The sequence below is a fragment of the Magallana gigas genome, chromosome 5 (assembly GCF_963853765.1).
Source record: "Magallana gigas chromosome 5, xbMagGiga1.1, whole genome shotgun sequence".
Taxonomy (NCBI): domain Eukaryota; kingdom Metazoa; phylum Mollusca; class Bivalvia; order Ostreida; family Ostreidae; genus Magallana; species Magallana gigas.
Genome location: NC_088857.1, coordinates 55,527,840 through 55,548,878, shown reverse-complemented (window position 1 = coordinate 55,548,878; position 21,039 = coordinate 55,527,840). Strand labels below are relative to the sequence as shown.

The window sequence follows — 21,039 nt, the reverse complement described above, 5'->3', positions numbered from 1 at the left end:
TTGAGAAGAAGATTTTTTAAACATTTTCCTAAGGTATCTCTATGTTAAATTTGAACCCCGCCTGGGGCCCCAGTTTTGGTCCGAGGGTCACGATTTTAACAATTTAGAATCTTCACTATATATACAAGTTTTTGTGTAAATATTGGCATTTTTGGTGCAGTGGTTCTTGAGAAGAAGATTTTTTAAACATTTTCCTATGTATTTTTATGTTAAACTTTGAACCCCGCCTGGGGCCCCAGTTTTGGTCCGAGGGTCACGATTTTTACAATTTAGAATCTTCACTATATATACAAGCTTTTGTGTAAATATTGGCATTTCTGGTGCAGTGGTTCTTGAGAAGAAGATTTTTAAAGACATGCACCCTATACTTACTGTTTCGCAATTATCTCCCTTTTGAAAAGGGCTGTGCCCTTTATTTTTACAATTTATAACCCCCTTTCCATAAGGATGCTTTGTACCAAATTTGGTTAAATTTGGCCCAGTGGTTTTTGAGAAGAAGTTGAAAATGTGAAAAGTTTACAGACGGACGGACAGACAGACAGACGGACGGACGGACGGACGGACGACGGACAACGGGTGATCAGAAAAGCTCAGGGTGCAGGTGAGCTAAAAATTGTAAGTTTGCGGACGCTTATATAGACGATGTTTTAGTTTTCTTATTCTCCGAGTTTATGCTTGCGCCGGGTACCCCGACTACCGATTTGTTTATTTATCGTTGTAAACAAAATATTAAACATCACTTTGTTTAATTATTTGTTAAGGTCTCTTCAATGTGCATGCCAATTTTCACCATAATTCGTCACTTAGAAAGGGAAATATCCGTGTTGTCTCAATAATTTCCGAACAACCCTCATACATGTAGATGCAACATGTAATCATACACATACAGGCATCAGTTTTTTAAGGATACACCTCGCTGGGAATAATCATAAGACACTTAAAATCAAGTAATTCTTCAGCACTGTGATATAATGATGTAGAAACTTCAAGCTCCATGTTTTTATGTGATTTTGTTCTTCATGGCTGCACTTCAAAAATGACTGTTGTATCATAAAGCTTCAAAGGAGTTTTTTAAAAAATATCTTGAGTTCATCGATGATGCCGAAAAACGCATAAAAACAATGTTATCAGTATCAGAAGTGAAAGGCAAAAATAATCTTTCTTAAATTTTCTTTTGGATAAAAGTTAAAGGTTAGAATAGAGAATAACAAACACACTAATTTTAATGAACAAACAACATGACTGATAATGTCTCTCTGATTTATTTCCATAGCAACTGTGTTCTCAATGAAACAGTACACATGTATACATCATTAATTGGTTAATAAATAAAAAAACAAATTGAACCTAGCTTTATATTGCACAGTCTTGTTTGTATATATCCATTGAATTAAGCTTCACAATTAGCAACCTTCGCATTTAGCACTTTCTCCATCTTATTTAAGCATAATGTTTGTTTGGTCATAAAGGTGATGCCCCGCACACAATAAGGAACATTAAGGTAGTTCATCGTAGTGGGGAGGTCATGGATACCGATCCGAGAGATGACTCCTCTTCACGCTCCACTGCTTGTTGCTTCAATTCCTGCAGAGTTCTAACGAAGCGCGACCACTCATCCATCTTTGGGTTTGCAGTGTTCTGAAAGTTTAGTAATATAAAGGAATGAACATAAAAGGAAAGATAGAAAAACATCATAATTAAATAAATGACAAGCTTGTTCACTTAAATATAATGTACCGGTATTATATGACACCGGTAATACAAGATTAAGATAATTCGTACCTCTGTTTTATTATAGATACGAATTTATTATGTAATACTATTAAGGAAATCATTCTGTGTAAGTTTGTTCACACTTATATAACACAAGAACAACATCAGTAGTACCTCCGCTACATCATAAATATGAATTCGTCCGACATCGTCACCAACAGCGATGCTGGATCCACTCCCATGCCAGCGACAGTGATTGAGTGCCACGCCCCCTTCTGCTACAACTGACGCAGTGGGCACCTATAACACAGGGAATAAACATTGTGTGTGACATTAAAGCAAGCTACAGAAACAAAACAACAAAATCATGTCACAAAGAACACACCTGTCTGTGCATCACCTTAATAAAATAGTTGTATATGAATTATGTTAATTGTTATATTTCCAGTAATCAATTTACAAGGATTGTGTACATTTGAAGGATAATCACTGTAACTCTGAGTGAGTTATTTAATGCCAAAAAGTTCGCACATCACTAACTAAATGTGCTATGACTAAAGTGTAGCGTTACCTCAGTCTCATTGTTCAGGTTCCACAGATCCAGACGACCATCTCCGTCCACGCTGGCAAACAGGGCGGGGTGGATCGGTGACCACTGGACGTCATAAACATAGTCACTGTTGTCCTCAAAAGAGTGCAGGAACTTCTGGTCCTGTCAAGAAAAAGGTCATGTCAATTGAAAAGGTCATGCTAATTAAATTGGTCATGTCAGTTAAATAGGTCATGTTAATTAAATATAGTAGGTCATGTTAATTACATGTAAATAAATCATGTCACGTAAAGTTAAGGATCTTACTTTGATGCTCCAGAGTTTGAGTGTCCAATCAAAACTGGAGGTTAGAAAGTACGGGGAGAAGTCGATTTGTCCAGGAACATTGTGGCAGTCTATCCCCGTGATGGGCCCCATGTGTCCCTCAAAGGCCTCACTAATACCTGTTTTCCTGTAACACACAGATAGTTACATAAATATATATACAAAAATAAATTATTAATGTACATTTGATTGAGTATTTAGAAGTCTTGTACTAAAAGCAATTTACTCTCCCCCTCTGTATAGATGGAGTACTTAGAAAAAATTATGGTACTAAGGAGTAACCTACTCCCCCCCCCCCCCCCCCCCTGCCCCCTATGTATAGATGGGGCACTGGTAAGGTCTGAAGTACACTGTAATACTAAAAGCTAACCTACTTTTCCCTTATGTATAGATTGAGCACTAGATGTACAAGTTCACTAAGGACTTTTTCCTACTCACCCGCCGTGTCTACAGGCAGTGTACACAGTACAATCCTCACTGCCGACCACAAAGTTATTGACGTCGCCGGACAGGAAGGAGAAACAGGTGACAGCCACCGCCTTACTCTGCTTGTGCTGGAGCTCCATGCTGTCCTGTAACCAATAAAATGACCAACCATCAATCAACACATTTTGACTATTGAAAACATTGTCTCATGAATCAATGCTACTGTTTTGCAAAGATTTTACTCAAAACATTCCTTTATTGACTCATAGGTATAATTATGCTTAAGGTATATTATGTTCAATGATGTTTTGGATATGAATACTATTACTGTTGTTTTATGAACATTTTTAAGACTTTAAAGTCTTATTAAATCTAATTAACGAGGCCGAGTACAGAACGAGTACGCAAGCTTTCGCGCAGCGTTTGATTTGTATTGTGACGTCATCTTTTTGCTTGGTTGACGCCATGGCGTGAGAGTTTCAACTGCAGATATTCAGCGAAATTTGTTGAAAATGGCTCGTTTAATGCGTAAAATTAATGTTATATTGTGGAATAAACATAACTGTCTCGAACTATAAGCTATATTTGGGCTCGGGTCGAAAACCTGAAGAGGGTTCAGCAGACCTAACCCTCTGTCACGTTTTCTTAACCCGCCTAAATATAGCTTAATTCATATATTTCAAAACAGTAACCATGTATTTAATATATATGTCCCTTAATATGTGATGTTATATATTTTTTTATTACTTAAATATGTCTGAATGCTTTAATAATACTATAAAGATCACCTTTTCCGCCTTTCTCAGATAAAAAATAGCCATTAGGCCTAAAAAAAAAAAATAGGTTTGTTTCCGCTTTCCCGACCGACCCTAACTTAAACCCGCCGACCCAAAATTTTTTTTCGAGTTTTTTCGTAAATTTCCGTTTTTATCCGTTTTTTGTTAAAATTTCGTTTTTATCCGATTTAAAAATTTATTGTGTCCTCCAAATTTAAGTCGTAAAAACGCTTATAGAACTTATTGAGATGTCATCAGTGTTGTGTAGATGTTTGTTATTTACAAATGGCAGCACATGTCGTGCCAGTTGAGCTCCAGAAATGTTCCCACCAGCCGGGGAAAAAGTTCATCACATCATTTAAATAATGACAACAAATACTTGTTTTTTTTTATCTTACCCAGTTTAATAGATAAATGGTTTAACATGCACAATTGAACAGACGGAGAGGGAAAAAAAAAAGATTAAAAAAAAAAAAAAAGCCGACCGACCGACCCTAATTTTTTTCAGCCTGAAAGCGGAAACAAACCTATTTTTTTTTTTAGGCCTTATCTAACAAATCTGGGAAATTGGGCATACAAAAATTAACTTTGATAAGACCCCTGGAACAAACCAGGAGGTAAAAGGTTTTTTTTATTTGACCATTTGATGCCTTTTAGCAATAACTTTAATATGTAGAACAGAAAAAGAAATCCCTAGGGCAGAAGTTTAAAAATTTGTAAAATTGATACATTTCAAGCGAAATCCCATAGGGTCCTATGTTAAAGATTAACAAACTTTGAGATGACCCCCTAAACAAACGGTGTGGTAAATGTTTTATTTTTTAATCTTAAAATAATAATTATATAAATAGAAATTCAGGTAAAAAATTTCATTAAAAAATCTAGGGCAGAACTAATTAGACCCGGCCTCATTAAGATTAATATAATTTCAAAAACTAAGAAAGAGAGAGGGGTTTGCAATGTTCTTTGGTATAAAGAGTCTACAGATCTGTTAGATCAATCCAACGGAACTGGGACTGTGAGACAACATTACCTGTGGCTGTGAGACGTTACCTGTGGCTGTGAGACATTAGCTATGGCTGTGAGACAACATTACCTGTGGCTGTGAGACATTACATGTACCTGTATCTGTGAGACGTTACCTGTGGCTGTGAGACATTACCTGTGGCTGTGAGACATTACCTGTGGCTGTGAGACATTACCTGTATCTGTGAGACGTTACCTGTGGCTGTGAGACATTACCTGTGGCTGTGAGATGTTACCTGTGGCTGTGAGACATTACCTGTGGCTGTGAGACAACATTACCTGTATCTGTGAGACAACATTACCTGTGGCTGTGAGACATTACCTGTATCTGTGAGACGTTACCTGTGGCTGTGAGACGTTACCTGTGGCTGTGAGACATTACCTGTGGCTATGAAACAACATTACCTGTGGCTGTGAGACATTACCTGTGGCTGTGAGATATTACCTGTGGCTGTGAGACAACATTACCTGTATCTGTGAGACATTACCTGTGGCTGTGAGACAACATTACCTGTGACTGTGAGACAACATTACCTGTGGCTGTGAGACATTACCTGTGGCTGTGAGACATTACCTGTGGCTGTGAGACATTACCTGTATCTGTGAGACATTACCTGTGGCTGTGAGACATTACCTGTGGCTGTGAGACATTACCTGTATCTGTGAGACATTACCTGTGGCTGTGAGACAACATAACCTGTGGCTGTGAGACAACATTACATGTGGCTGTGAGACAACATTACCTGTGGCTGTGAGAGCATGTCCAGGCTCCATGAACACATCTTTCCGTCCGTGGACACACTGATCAAGTTGTGGGCGTTCTGGGTGCCCACCACATTGATACAGTATACAGGGTGCTACAAAAGACAAGAGTCAATTGATACAGTATACAGGGTGCTATAAAAGACAAGAGTCAAATTTACAACTTGGAAGCTGCAGACATGGCATGCAATTACATGACATTGTACATTCTCAAAAATTACCTCACTGAATAATTGCAATGACAACTTGACATTGAATCACCTGAAACATGCTAAAACAAAATACATCCCTACACATAAAAATTGAAATGTCAGCTACCCAACATTCCACCAACAAATAAACCATAAAAGATTGTATTAATAAACAAGTATAAACTTATACTGTGAATATCATTGCATTTTTTTTTGCTTAAAGCTGTAGAGTCAAAATGGAAGATTTCTACAAACAAACATACCAGTAGCTGATGCAGTTGTAGCAAAGACAGACAATGCATCTGCGAGGATTTGAACTAGAAATACAAATCAAGCACTACACCATCTGAATCAATGGGAATAACCCTCTGGCCAGAGCTGGTAGGGCAGCTACACCCCCATATGGTCACTTATGCTTCAAACCCCAATATAATCCCATATAGTACCCAACCTCATACAATGATTTAAGGTACACACCCCTTCACATGATCACTTACCGTGTGGGCAGCGGCAGAGAGGGGGGTCCGCTGGATGGGGGTTCTCTTGTTGACCCGATTGTCCCACAGCACAATCTGACCAGAGTAGGTTCCTCCAACCACAAGGTTAGGGTGGAACTCCGCAAAACAGCTCGACATCACGGGCGACTAAAGCAAATATTTGGTACATTTTGTCAGTGATTGCTTTTTATCACAACTTTGTCACTGTCAATATCATAATACTTAATTTTTGTTTACAATACAGAAAGAGTAAAATAAAATATTTCAGTCAGCCATTTTATCAAGCATCATAAATTTAGTACTGTCAATATAAGCTTTTTTTGTTGTTCAAAATACTAGTATATAACCAGTAAATACAAACATTCCCATCAACTTTTTTACCTGGCAATGGAAGACATATTCAGGAGTGGTCTTTTTGAATTTGGAGTTCCAGATAAGGGTAACTCCATCAGGGTCATTAGGAGAATCCTCGTTAGCATTGTAGGATGCCACCAACAACTCTGGATGCTGAAGACATGAAGATACGGTCAAAATATTCATAATTATTTATGTTCGATTAATTTTATTTATTTAAAAGACATTGACAAACAGAGTTAAATTTATACTCAAGAAGAGTTTCCCGTTAATTTTTACTCGAGGCAGTGCAAGAATTAGTGTTACTGTGTATATTGTTAGATGATGACATCACAAATAACAAATTAAGCAAACTGCAATAAATGTCCTATGTCATTTTATTTCTTGAAATCAATGTTTTTAAATTTTGCTCATACAGAGAGTTGAAATATAAATAGTAATATTTATCTTTAATGGGGATAAGAGGGGGCAAGTATGGGTTGGTTAAAAATACTTGTTTGAATCAGTATAGTATATATGTATATGTTGGCTATAATACATTTACAGTACCTGTTTGGACCAGTCCAGACTGGTCACAGTCCGGTGCTTAGACCATCGCTCATCAAAGAAGTTCCTCTGGAGCTTCAGTCTCTCTCCAGCCCGCAAATCACTGAAAAACAAATGAATATACAATCTTTAACAGTACAATACAAAAGTCCAATGGCTTATAAGATCAAATTTGCATCATTTTTTTCTGATGCAAAAGTAAGCCGACTTCCTTAAAAACATATGAAAATGTATCTAAAAAACTGTATGATAAATAACTGAACAGTTAAGAATCTATAATCTTTGGTGGAAGAGTAACATAATGCGTCTCTAATTTGCAATAGAAATGTAAAGATATTTCACCAATTAATTGGCAATGTTATGCCGTTGCTAGTTTGCAATAGCAGTGTAAACATATCTTTCTTTTTGTCCACCTATTATATGAAAGAACCCTACAAGCACTGCCTCATTCCGGTGTAAACATACATTAATTAAGGTCTTCCGTTACAACGGAAGACCTTATAGTGATTGTAATGTTTTTTATTATTTAAGGTCTTCCGTTTCCAACGGAAGACCTTATAGTGATTGTAATGTTTCTTATTATTATTATTATTATTTTTTTTTGTCCGTTTTTTGTCCACAAGATTTCTCAGAGATGGCTGGATGGATTTTCTTGAAATTTTCAGGACTGACAGAAAATTATAATATCTCCAGGCGTTTTTTTCATTTTTTCAAAATTCACTTCCTGTCGTCCGTTTCCTGTCCCGCGATAAAAAGCTATGGACAATGAGATCTCAGAAACGATAAAGACTTGAACATCCAAACTTTGAGGGATGATAGACCTATAGTTGTAGATGTGTTTAAACTATTCTGTTTTGTTCGTCGTAACTTCCGGTCGTCACCGGAAGCTCTTCAAAAATTATGCTTTTACGCATTTAAGATATTTCTCGGAGAATTGAAATATAAGTATAAATGCTTACATATGTCATCTATCCGATGATTAATAAACATAAAAATTCTACTTCCGGTGAGATATCTCAAATATCTCATGAAGCCTTTTTTTAAAGTAAATGTTTGAACCCCGAGATCTCAGAAACTGTAAGTGATCAAAACACGAAACTTACAGGGATGATAGACATTTGATAGAAAATGTGTTTAACCGTTTTTATTTGGTCGACCGTCACTTCCAGTCCACACAGGAAGAGTTCAAACAAATCAAGTTTTTTAAAAGTTTAACTCGATTTTTCAGAGATGGCTGGATGGATTTTCTTGAAATTTATAGGACTGATAGAGAACGAAAATATCTCTAGGCATTTTTTTCATTTTTTCAAAATTCCCTTCCTGTCGTCCGTTTCCTGTCCCGCGATAAAAAGCTATGGACAATGAGATCTCAGAAACGATAAAGACTTGAACATCCAAACTTTGAGGGATGATAGACCTATAATTGTAGATGTGTTTAAACTATTTTGTTTTGTTCGTCGTAACTTCCGGTCGTCACCGGAAGCTCTTCAAAAATTATGCTTTTACGCATTTAATATATTTCTCGGAGAATTGAAATATGAGTATAAATGCTTACATATGTCATCTATCCGATGATTAATAAACATAAAAATTCTACTTCCGGTGAGATATCTCAAATATCTCATGAAGCCTTTTTTAAAGTAAATGTTTGAACCCCGAGATCTCAGAAACTGTAAGTGATCAAGACACGAAACTTACAGGGATGATAGACATTTGATAGAAGATGTGTTTAACCGTTTTTATTTGGTCCACCGTCACTTCCGGTCCACACAGGAAGAGTTCAAACAAATCAAGTTTTTTAAAAGTTTAACTCGATTTTTCAGAGATGGCTGGATGGATTTTCTTGAAATTTATAGGACTGATAGAGAACGAAAATATCTCTAGGCATTTTTTTTTCATTTTTTCAAAATTCACTTCCTGTCGTCCGTTTCCTGTCCCGCGATAAAAAGCTATGGACAATGAGATCTCAGAAACGATAAAGACTTGAACATCCAAACTTTGAGGGATGATAGACCTATAGTTGTAGATGTGTTTAAACTATTTTGTTTTGTTCGTCGTAACTTCCGGTCGTCACCGGAAGCTCTTCAAAAATTATGCTTTTACGCATTTAATATATTTCTCGGAGAATTGAAATATAAGTATAAATGCTTACATATGTCATCTATCCGATGATTAATAAACATAAAAATTCTACTTCCGGTGAGATATCTCAAATATCTCATGAAGCCTTTTTTAAAGTAAATGTTTGAACCCCGAGATCTCAGAAACTGTAAGTGATCAAGACACGAAACTTACAGGGATGATAGACATTTGATTGAAGATGTGTTTAACCGTTTTTATTTGGTCGACCGTCACTTCCAGTCCACACAGGAAGAGTTCAAACAAATCAAGTTTTTTAAAAGTTTAACTCGATTTTTCAGAGATGCATGGATGGTTTTCTTGAAATTTATAGGACTGATAGAGAACGAAAATATCTCTAGGCATTTTTTTCATTTTTTCAAAATTCCCTTCCTGTCGTCCGTTTCCTGTCCCGCGATAAAAAGCTATGGACAATGAGATCTCAGAAACGATAAAGACTTGAACATCCAAACTTTGAGGGATGATAGACCTATAGCTGTAGATGTGTTTAAACTATTTTGTTTTGTTCTTCGTAACTTCCGGTCGTCACCGGAAGCACTTAAAAAATTATGTTTTTACGCATTTTATTTGTTTAACACTGAAATGATATAAAGGTATAAACGCTTTCATATGTCATCTATCCGATGATTAATAAACAAAAAAAATTACTTCTGGTGAGATATCTCAAATATCTCAGGTAGTCTTTTTAAAACAAATATTATGACAGCGAAGTCTCATAAACTGTAAGTGACCAAGACACAAAACTTACACGGATGATAGACATTTGATAGAAGATGTGTTTAACCGTTTTTATTTTGTCAACCGTCACTTCCGGTCCACACCGGAAGAGTTCAAACAATTCATGTTGTTTAAGAGATTTACTGCTTCTGTTTTACAAAGTAAGACAAATTGATAGTCAATTAAGTCCTGTTGTCTAATGGTTATGAAATACTGAGATAAGCAATGTCTTACTGTTAAATTGATACATGTATATCAAAACGGAAGACCTTTTTGTTGCTTTTGCAACAAGAGTCTAGTTATTATTATTATTTTTTTCCCCTTTTTTGTCCACAAGATTTCTCAGAGATGGCTGGATGGATTTTCTTGAAATTTTCAGGACTGATAGAAAACGATAATATCTCTAGGCGTTTTTTTCATTTTTTCAAAATTCACTTCCTGTCGTCCGTTTCCTGTCCCGCAACAAAAAGCTATGGACAATGAGATCTCAGAAACGATAATGAGTTGAACCTCCAAACTTTGAGGGATTATAGACCTATAGCTGTAGATGTGTTTAAACTATTTTGTTTTGTTCGTCGTAACTTCCGGTCGTCACCGGAAGCACTTCAAAAATAACTATTTTTTCGCATAAAATTCATTTTCAATAAAATAAATATATAAGTATAATTCTATGCATAGGTTATCTATGCGATGTTAACTCAACAAAAAATTTCGACTTCCGGTGAGATATCTCAAATATCTCAGGTTGCTTTTTTGAAACACATTTTGTACAAACGAGATCTCAGAAACTATAAGTGATCAAAGCACAAAACCTTCATGGATGATAGACATTTGATTGAAGATGTGTTTAACCGGTTTCGTTTTGTCTTCCGTCACTTCCGGTCCACACAGGAAGAGTTCAAACAAATCGAGCTGTTTATCAGTTTAACTTATTTCCATTGATATTTGTAGTGTGCTGGATGAGAAATGAAGTACAAAGGGCAAGTTTACAAGATATATTAAATACAATTTAGATTGAGCACTTCCGTTTGTCCGTTTCCTGTCCCGCGTTGGAAAAGCTTGTATCAACGAGATCTCAAAAACGGTAAAGACTTGAACATCCAAACTTTGTGGGATGATAGACCCATAGCTGTAGATGTGTTCACACTATTTTGTTTTGTTCGTCGTAACTTCCGGTCGTCACCGGAAGCACTTCAAAAATAACTACTTTTTCGCATAAAATTCTTTTTCCATAAAATAAATATATAAGTATAAATCTATGCATAGGTTGTCTATGCGATGGTAACTCAACAAAAAAATTCGACTTCCGGTGAGATATCTCAAATATCTCAGGTAGCTTTTTTGAAACACATTTTGTACAAACGAGATCTCAGAAACTATAAGCGATCAAAGCACAAAACTTTCATGGATGATAGACATTTGATTGAAGATGTGTTTAACCGGTTTCGTTTTGTCTTCCGTCACTTCCGGTCCACACAGGAAGAGTTCAAACAAATCGAGCTGTTTATCAGTTTAACTGTTTTCCTTTGATATTTGTAGTGAAGTCGATGAACAATTAAGTAGAAAGGGCAAGTACAAAAAAAATATTAATTACAATTTACATTGAGCACTTCCGTTTGTCTGTTTCCTGTCCCGAGACAAAAACCTTGATTCCTGGAGATCTCAAAAATGGTAACGACTTGAACGATCAAACTTTGTGGGATGATAGACCTATGTATGTACATGTGTTTACACTATTTTGTTTTGTTCGGTGTAGCTTCCGGTCGTCACCGGAAGCACTTCAAAAATTTGTTTTATTCATTTTACATAAAATGAAAATATCAGTATACAATCTTACATATGTCATCTATATAATTTTAAATTGGCAAATAAATTTTACTTCCGGTGAGATATCTCAAATATCTCTATGTAGCTTTTCTTTTTACAAATTTGATGTCCGCAATATTTTCGTCATTGTAAGTGATTGAGACACGAATCTTTCATAGATTGTTTGATAGAATTTTGATTGGGGATGTGTTTAACGGGTTTAATTGTGTCAACTGTCACTTCCGGTTCTTACCGGAAGGGTTCAAACAAATCCTGTTTTTAACAAGTTTAGCTGACTTTTTTGGAATTTCATCTAGGCTGATAAACAGTGATGTACATTAAGCAAATGTACGAGAAATACCAGCTTTTGTTTTTACTAATCACTTTCGTTCGTTCGTTTCGGTCCCGAGACAAAAAATATTGTTTCAAAGAGATCTTAGATTTGGCAGAGTCGTGAACAACCAAACTTTGAGGCAAGATTGACTTATGATTGTACAAATGGTTAACATTTTTGTTTAGATCGGCGTTACTTCTGGTCGTCACAGAAAGTACTTAAAAAATTGATTTCTTTTTCATTCTCGTTCTTTTACATGTAAGTAATGTCTGGATATATCATTCACAATAATTATCATATCAACTTTTTTTGCATGTAAGAGAAGCAATGTCTTACAGTTAAATTGATACATGTATATCAAAACGGAAGACCTTTTTGTTGCTTTCGCAACAAGTGTCTAGTTTTCATTTTGTCCACCAGTTATTTGACAAGAACCCTATGAGAACTGCCTCATTCTGTCCACATACCTCTCCATATCTTCTGACTCTCCACCCGCGTAATCCACAAATATATCGATCTCCTCGTCGAGAGCTCGCTCCACGACCCGCGTTGTCTTATTGAAGAAGGTTTGGAACTCTTCTGTCATCATAATCTGTTTTTTCTCCTCCTCGCTCAGCTCAATAACTACAACAAAAGTCAATCCTTATTACATGAAACATATATTGTGTATTGTGAATATATTGTAACTCACTTGTACAGCTTTCCAAGCTCTAGTCAATGAATAAAATACACTTAAACGTACATGATTCTGTTATTCTGTCATATTTTCTGTTTCTTAAATCTTTATACAAGTTACTTTGTATCATTGTAAACTTACCCTCATAATCCATATGATTTTAATAAGTGAAAGTATATAAATAGTACTGATGAGAGAAAACATTACCATGACTACATAGAGAGATAACATGTATAGATCAATTTTGGTTATAAACTGTAGATTCCTAATTAAACGCGAGAAATTATTTTCAGCATAAAATCGCGAGAAGCAACCCTTGCAGAATATAAAATCTCACTTTTATTTTTCAGACAGTTTTAAACTATAGAAAATTATAAAAACAAATTGGTGAACTCGATTTTAAATTCTTGCAATTTGATACAAAAAAGAGGAATCGTGCAATTAAGTACTCTTGTAAAAAAGGAATTTACAGTAGATATTCTATGGGCGTAAAGAATTAAGATGGAATAGCTGTTGTTGGACTTAAACAGAAGATTATTTTGAAGCAAAGAAAACCCAAGTTCAAATTTTCCCACATATTTTTAGTCAAGATTTTATATAAATAAAGGCCGTCTATTTGAGACGGAAAAAACTTGGAAGCATGAGTTATAACATGAAATAGCAACTGATTCCTTTTGCTTTAACTTCCTGAAACAGCAATAAAATGATCAGTAGCATAAGAAGCAAGCCAGAAAATGAAATCAGTGACACTTTAGACCCTGCCACTTAAACTCAAACTGATGGCTGCTGGTTACTTAGAGAAGCCAATAACTGCGTCCCACTGGATGTGTTCGTACAAAATCTGCTGTACAATGTACTCACACTCATGCTTTTTTTAACAAGAGAGATAAATTTAGTCTTAAAGATTATTATTCATTTGTCATGCTATACCTTTTTTGACCATGGTGACTGGAAAATCTGATTAACATGAAACTTAATCAATGTAAAATATCATTTTTGTTGTTATTTTTAATTAAAAATGTTCTGTTATCCATTTTCAAAATACAACAGAAGATAGAGATTTAAAAATATAGATCAAATTGAATATATATTTGATGTGACACTTCGTAATCCCGTATTTCCAAACACAAATCAGTGAATCGGGAACGTCCACTACAAATACATGTACTATGGACAGGCTGCCGTACTGACGGACACGCATGCTTCTGTTTAACAAGGGGTTATAAGAAATAAAGAGAGAGAGAACTTAGTTACAGCAACAAAAGAATCTGAGTATATACCTTTTGTAGCTGGTGCACCTGATTAACATAAAATAGGAATTCTCTTTTATCAAATTCTTGAGTGATGCTTCAATCAGTTTCAGCAACAACAATACCCATACATGTTCTTTCAAGGTTTTTTGATTGAATAAGGATGTCAAGATCTTATTTTCAATAAGAAAGCTCTCTATAGAGTTGAATCTGGAGATTTTGCTATAGAATTCTTAACATTCATGAAAAAACAATATATGAATCTTTTACACAGAATCCATAATACTTGAATATGAACAATGCTAACCGTTGCTATGGTAACCAGTAGAGTACTTACTTGGTTTTTCTTCCTGTTTCTGGATGTCCTCCTGGGTCAGCGTCGGGTGTACATTCTCCACGTGGGGCATCTTGTGGTGAGTGGGGGCGGGGTGGACATCAATGGAGTCTGTGTCCTCATCTGAGTGACCACGAGGGTCGTCATAAGTAAGAACTAAGTGTTAGCAATTCAACGCGGCTGTCCAATAACTAGATCAGTGCTCAATGTTCAATGCATACGGATTATTTAATGTGAAGAAACTATTATCAAAGCCTACATGAAAAATGAGTTCAATAAATTGAAAGGTAACATTTTTATCCTATTTTCAAAATCTTTGAAGACTTGTAACTTAAGGCATATTTCATCAATGCAAAACAGCATACAAGTCATGACTTTACATCTGCATGTACACAAGAAGCATAACATTGTCAAATTAAATATTTCAGAATGGCAAAATAAGAAATAATCACCACCAACATAATTATAACATTGCATTCAAAGAGGGAAAAATGTAAAGATCCTTTCTTTTCTTTTTAAATATAAAAAGCTGAAAATAAAATTGTTCATTTAGCAATTTCCAGTGACAATTTCTGGTCCAAAGCATTCAATACAAAAGCCAAAGCTCTGCTCTGTCCTCGCAGTGCTGAACAATTCTACAAACCCAGATATCTACAGCATCCTCATGCTAACAAACAGAAATAACTGTTCTATTCTAATCTAATTTTTCAATACTTAGCAATAGATACTTAAAAGCAATTTCAATTGTATTTGTTTTGGCATTGTTTTTGTAAGTGATAGCAAAAATGCACCTTCCATTTCAAAGATACATAAATGTCATAACATATGATGATACATTGACAATGGACATGCCGGCAGATACATGGAAAATACATCAACATGTATAAAGAAACGGAGCATGCAGTGGACAATTTGGGATAGATATGTATTGGTTCATATAAAAAGACTCATCACTGTTCTTGTCGAGGCAAGACAATGGCTATCATATGGTCTAAACTTAAGATAGAAACATTAGGCAACAAAGCAGACTGAGAATCAAATGGTGCAACAAGGCGTCACACAATTCCTGCTACAGATGAAAATCAAATGGTGCAACAAGGCGTCACACAATTCCTGCTACAGATGACGTAAGTGACAACTGTCAATCAGCAAACCTTGACCAAATACAAGGTATCAGAGGTTATCTTAAAGTGATACAGATAATTACAAATTAGTGCAGTATACTTGATGAAGTTTTTACACATAAAAAAAGAAGTTTGTACATGTTATGCACTTATACATGTTAGCAATGCATTTCAGTATAAGAAAACCAAACAAACTTGTTCACTAAACAGAAAGAAATTTCTGGTGCAAACAACACTGCGACACATTGAATAATAGAGTGACAACTAAACGACAGTGACAACAAAAGAAAACAACAACATCTGGTCAAGAAGCAACACAACTACACGACAGTGATAACAAAAGAAAACGACGACAACCACGACTAGGTGCACCTTCGTCATAAAACTCAAATTCATCCTCCCATTCCATATCATGGTGTGTGAATCGGGGGGATCCATGATGGGGGGAGGAGTTGCTATGACGAGGTGAACTCAGGCGAGAGGACGCACCTATAGATGGAGTCCCGGCCGCAATGAAAGAAAACCACACCCTGTTTACTCAACAATCACCGTGAAATCTTAACAAAATACTGACTTTACTAAACATGCTGTGGAAATAATATGTTTTCTTCCTAAGCCAATTAAACAACAATTTAAACAAATAATCATTGTGGGGTTTTTTTCTATAGTATTTTATATATGTATATGATGCATCCTTATTGATAAAATACACCTTCCACTTTCAGAGAAAAGATGATTTGAATAGAATGAGAAATCTTCCTGTTTATATATCAGTCAGATGAATCAATAAATAATCACAACAAAGGGAGATAATTCTACAACAGAAACAAAATGTCTGCTGGCTGATCTAACACAAAGAAAACGTACCCCTGACAAGACTGGATAAACTACATGTATCGTCAGAGTGATCATCTAGAAATAGAAAAGCTCCACGTCATCTCAACCAATCAAAGTGATCAGATCTTTAAGAATATATTTATTATCAATTTGTACTCATCTTGTGCATCCTCTCAAAAATAAAAAAAACAAAACAATGGCACATACATTAGAACCATGTTAGTTTTTTCTGTTGTTACTTTTTAAATTTATAAACAAAAGCATATATTTTTTGAACTTACAACTAAATTATTATTTGTGAAATATTTGTATACATAAACATAACCACAGAATTTGGTTAATTTTTGAAATGATGAAAGAGATTTTCTATATACAAACTTACTGAGAAGCTAAGCAGACAAATATTAAGATTAAAAACAAACAGACAGACAGGCATGAAAAGCAAACAACAAAAGACCAAGCAACAGAGGGATGTCCTAGTGTTCTACTTCAGATGGAAGGTGCATTTTAAGAGTCACTGAATCTTATCTAAACATTGAAAATACTTCATCAAGCTTAAAATACTGATATTGCGTTATATCGTAGGCCAAAACTCAAGATGGTCATTTCTAGAATACTTTGATTTTTACACACAAAAGAATTGTGCTTAAAACATGGACAAACCTTAAAAACTGTATCAATACGAAGCAGCATTAAACTAAATCTATTGTAAGTTGTGTAAAACAAAAGAAAATTAAAAATTACACCGACTCTTAAGTAAATAGAAGTTAACTTTTGCACGCAACTACAAATTTTTTCATATAACCATGGCAATAGATAAATGATATCCCGACCAGTTAAGGTCAAAACTCCACTCACCGTAATAATCCCATGGCCCTCGGGCTAATGCAAGCATGAAAACAATCAGTCATGTAAGTACTAGAAATCAAATGCTACCAACTTAGGCTAAGTCAAATAATCAGTCCGACTCATTCCGACTACATCATAGATACACCCAGCAATTCTCATTTAAAATCTCTGATATAATGACATTATTTCCATTCTTGATTAAAGCTTATACATGTATATAGAATAAAGAATCTAGTTTTACTGAAACATGCAAGTTTCTGCTTTAGAATCAATCCAAGAACACATTCTTCAAATGTTGCAATAGCACATTTTCAATAATACAGAAAAAAATTAATTTTCTACTGCATGCTCGCAAATGAAAAATGATGATAAAAGAGTCTGTAATGTGTGGCCAGAGTGGATCTACATGTAACTATAAGGCGATTAAAGAACAAAATCTAAATAAAGAATTTATCTTAAAACAAATTGAAAATTTTGGTTTGTGTAGTAGATAGACAATGTTTATCTTATTTTGAAACTAAGGTACATGTAGTTTTAATCTCTTGACCAAAACAACATCCAGATATGAACAGGCATCGATGCTTAATCATGACACAGCTTCTTAGAAATGATATACAAATATTTATTGAGATGCAAAGCCTGATATCATGTTTCTAATGCAACAAAATATATTGACTCACTTCTGAGGAAAAAGTTGCTTAAGAAAAATGCCTACCTCCAAATCTATGGCCTATACAACCAAAATCATTAAATCTCATTAACTAACTCAGTTGTTGAGAGATGTAATCAAGAGAACAATAAAATTACAATTATGTAGTGTCTTCAAAAAAGATTTTCTCTGTGAGCTATAAATTGGGAATAATCACTCAAAGGTTCTTTTTCAGCACATAACATGGTATTCATAATTCTTACACATTCTTGCTGAATCATACAATATCACATTATTACAATCATTCACTGACTAGAAAAAAATCTTACTGCAAAAATAAAATGTTGGCTCACAGAGATAAACAATCATATATCAATCATCATTAGAAATTTTAAAGGATCACACTATTACATTATTACACTATTACATTAGCTGATGCAATGATAAAACTGAGAGCACTAGCAATAAACTGTAATAATCTGCGAGTACTTGCCTTCTTTCTCTGTGGTATCTACTACTATAGTCTGGGTCTCTTTGCTGTAGGTCACATTTTCACGAGGTGGAATGTTTGTTTCTCCAACCTTTGTCACCGTTAATTTGGCTTTCCGACGACTTGCTCTGTTAAAATAAAGGGAGTACCATTAAAAAAAAGGATAAAGAAATTTCAATCTAATCAATTTTAGACTTGTAAATAAAACCACTCCTATTTGATTCACTAGTACATGTATACATCTTGTATATGATATCACAGAGGAGCAGTTACACAAGTCTAATTAGATTGAAGAAATTCACAACAGAAAAAAGTGGTTTCAACAAATTTTGCTTTTAGAATTAGAATTTTCAATTAATTTCAAAACCTTTCACCTTCATCAAAGGCAGAGCAAACTATGATTACTTTGTTGTTAAGTCATTTGCGAAAGATGGTTATTTTCTCATTCTTTTATCTTATAAGCCTGGTGCCTTACTGTTGAGTGGTAACTGCAGAAGTAGCAGGTGCCCCTTCATTGGGGCCTACTGTCTCCTTGACTGGTTGTACCACAGCCTGAGAATCATTCCCTGTAAAGGAATACAAGTCGTGTTACATACTCTTCTCTAGAGATTATTATTGTGTAAAGCGTTAAAACTTGAAATGTGTTGAAATTTAAACATGTGTCAAGAATGGACTATCTTTATTTGTTGAATATTATTCTTCTCAATGATCTATTATCCCTATGAACATGATGAAGTTACATAGTGAATTTTTAAACAACTTTTTTAGAATTTTGTTCTATAATTGGCCATATCTAAGAAATTCATTTTGAACATTTCCAAATCTTGGTTGTACAATATCTTTTTGGTTTGTTAGGAGTTTTTTTTTTCTTTTTTTCAGCATTAATCAGCCAGGAAAGCTCTTTAGCAGCTTCATCAAATGTTACCTAAACCCGGTGAATCCCAATTTTATATTGAATCTAAGGGCAATAGTAAAAATAAGACAAAACTGTAATGTTTACCTGATGCAGGGGGGATTCCTAAACTGGATAACAGCTCATCGGTCTGGGCCCGCAGATCTTGGGACTGACCGCTACTTGTCGGGGCAACCTTCTTTTCTTCCCCACCCTGAAGATTAAACAATATTTAATGCAAGGTCTTAGGTAGTAAACTCAGTACAGTGCTTACTACATTGTCAGGAACATCTGACTGTTTATGCTTCATTCCTTTTCCATCAGGACGTGGGGTACAATTACAAGGGGTACAACTACAAGGGGAACACTATGCCCCTCTTGTGTTCTGATTAGTGTCATTTGAAAGCTTCATAAGCATCATGCTTTCCAAACATACAGAGTTAAAATGTACATAAATGCTTTAGATGCATGAACAGTCTTGAGCATATCAATACATTAACTTTAAAGATGAAAAGTGTTGTTACAATATCATGAAAATGAATAAATGACATTGCAATAAATAATAAGATAGCTAGCTTAGCCAAATCTCAGAAAAGATAAATATCACACTGATTCAGATTACCGTAAATCAATCAATAAATACTATACAGTTATTGACTCATTATGAGGGCAACTTTTTTGCTGAAACCATTGAGTGCCAGAGTACGTAAGGTAGGGGTACTGATTAGGTACATGGAGGCATAGAATTTAAAAACAGAATAACAAAATGGCTGCTAGTTCAAAGAAAATCCTCATTCAAATTTTTAAATTGACTTGTTAGAGAATAATGTTGACTTGTCAGATGATATGTGGTCTTAACAGAAAACTATGTTGACTTATCAGACAATTATGTCGACTTGTCAGATAATATTACGACTTCCTAGAAAGTGATGTCAACTCCAACGATGATTATGTTAACTAGTCAGATCGTTATGTCGCCTTATCAGTAAATATGATGTCAACTGGATGGCACAATTTGGGCGTGAACACATTTACGCATCAAATTTTAAAAAAGCCAATAAGTGACAATTCGACATAAAGATCTGACAAGTCGGCATAATTATCCGACAAGTCAACATCAAGATCTGGTAACTTAACATACTCATCTGACTAGTGGTGGCATAACTATGCCACCATACATGTCTAGGCCTACTGTAAAAGTTGGTGTCAACATATGCAATATAGGACTTTATGTGAATGAAGTACAAATAGTTGCATTATTATTGTAAAAATGAATAAACTAAATTTAAAAGTACTGAAATATACTTATCAGCATAATGAAAGCAACTATCAAAACACAACCCCAGGATAGTAGACTCAGGGTACAAAAATGTCACTTTACTGAGGCAGTGACTGACTGCAGATTTTACCTCTTTCACTTTTCGCTGTCGATTTTTCTCCTCTCTTTCTTTCCTCATTTGCTCTAGTTTGAGCTTCTTCCTCTCAAGCTCGGCCTTTCTGTCAGCCATTTTCAGGCAAATTTATTAAAAAGATAATCAATATTATGATGATGAGCCAACCTCCAAATTATTTTTTTGCGGAAATAGAAACTGTGTATTTGAGGAATCTAAATACGCGAATGCAGATATAATTTATCCGGAATGTTTAATCGGGGTTAAAATTGCAGCAAACGCGCAAAATAATCAATATTAATGAACATTGGTATTTACAGTCTAGAAAAAAATGTATTTGTAAAAAAAACATATATTGAGATTAACTATAACGCTAAGGAAAATAG

At 34.9% G+C, this 21,039-nt stretch overlaps 1 protein-coding gene across 31 annotated transcripts; it reads right to left on the bottom strand.

Annotated features, from left to right (window-relative positions):
- Positions 1-1,243: 1,243 nt before the first annotated feature.
- LOC105324771 (cytoplasmic dynein 1 intermediate chain 2) lies at positions 1,244-20,853 on the bottom strand. 31 transcript variants are annotated; one of them, XM_034460692.2, is made up of 21 exons: positions 20,672-20,853; positions 19,371-19,476; positions 18,846-18,936; positions 18,374-18,498; positions 17,947-17,961; positions 17,241-17,264; positions 16,413-16,457; positions 15,918-16,034; positions 14,425-14,577; positions 14,118-14,135; positions 13,768-13,794; positions 12,629-12,785; positions 7,169-7,268; positions 6,647-6,772; positions 6,266-6,412; positions 5,559-5,672; positions 3,026-3,159; positions 2,570-2,714; positions 2,285-2,425; positions 1,888-2,013; positions 1,244-1,638 (listed from the first exon to the last, which is right to left on the bottom strand). In XM_034460692.2, the coding sequence occupies exons 1-21, from the start codon at positions 20,768-20,770 to the stop codon at positions 1,507-1,509; spliced, it is 2,142 nt and encodes a 713-aa protein (XP_034316583.2). In that variant the 5' UTR covers positions 20,771-20,853; the 3' UTR covers positions 1,244-1,506. The 31 variants fall into 31 exon arrangements, with proteins under 31 accessions (XP_034316583.2, XP_034316615.2, XP_034316608.1 ...); XM_034460724.2 differs by having other exon boundaries at positions 14,425-14,544; XM_034460717.2 differs by lacking the exon at positions 13,768-13,794.
- Between the last annotated feature and the right edge of the window lie 186 nt (positions 20,854-21,039).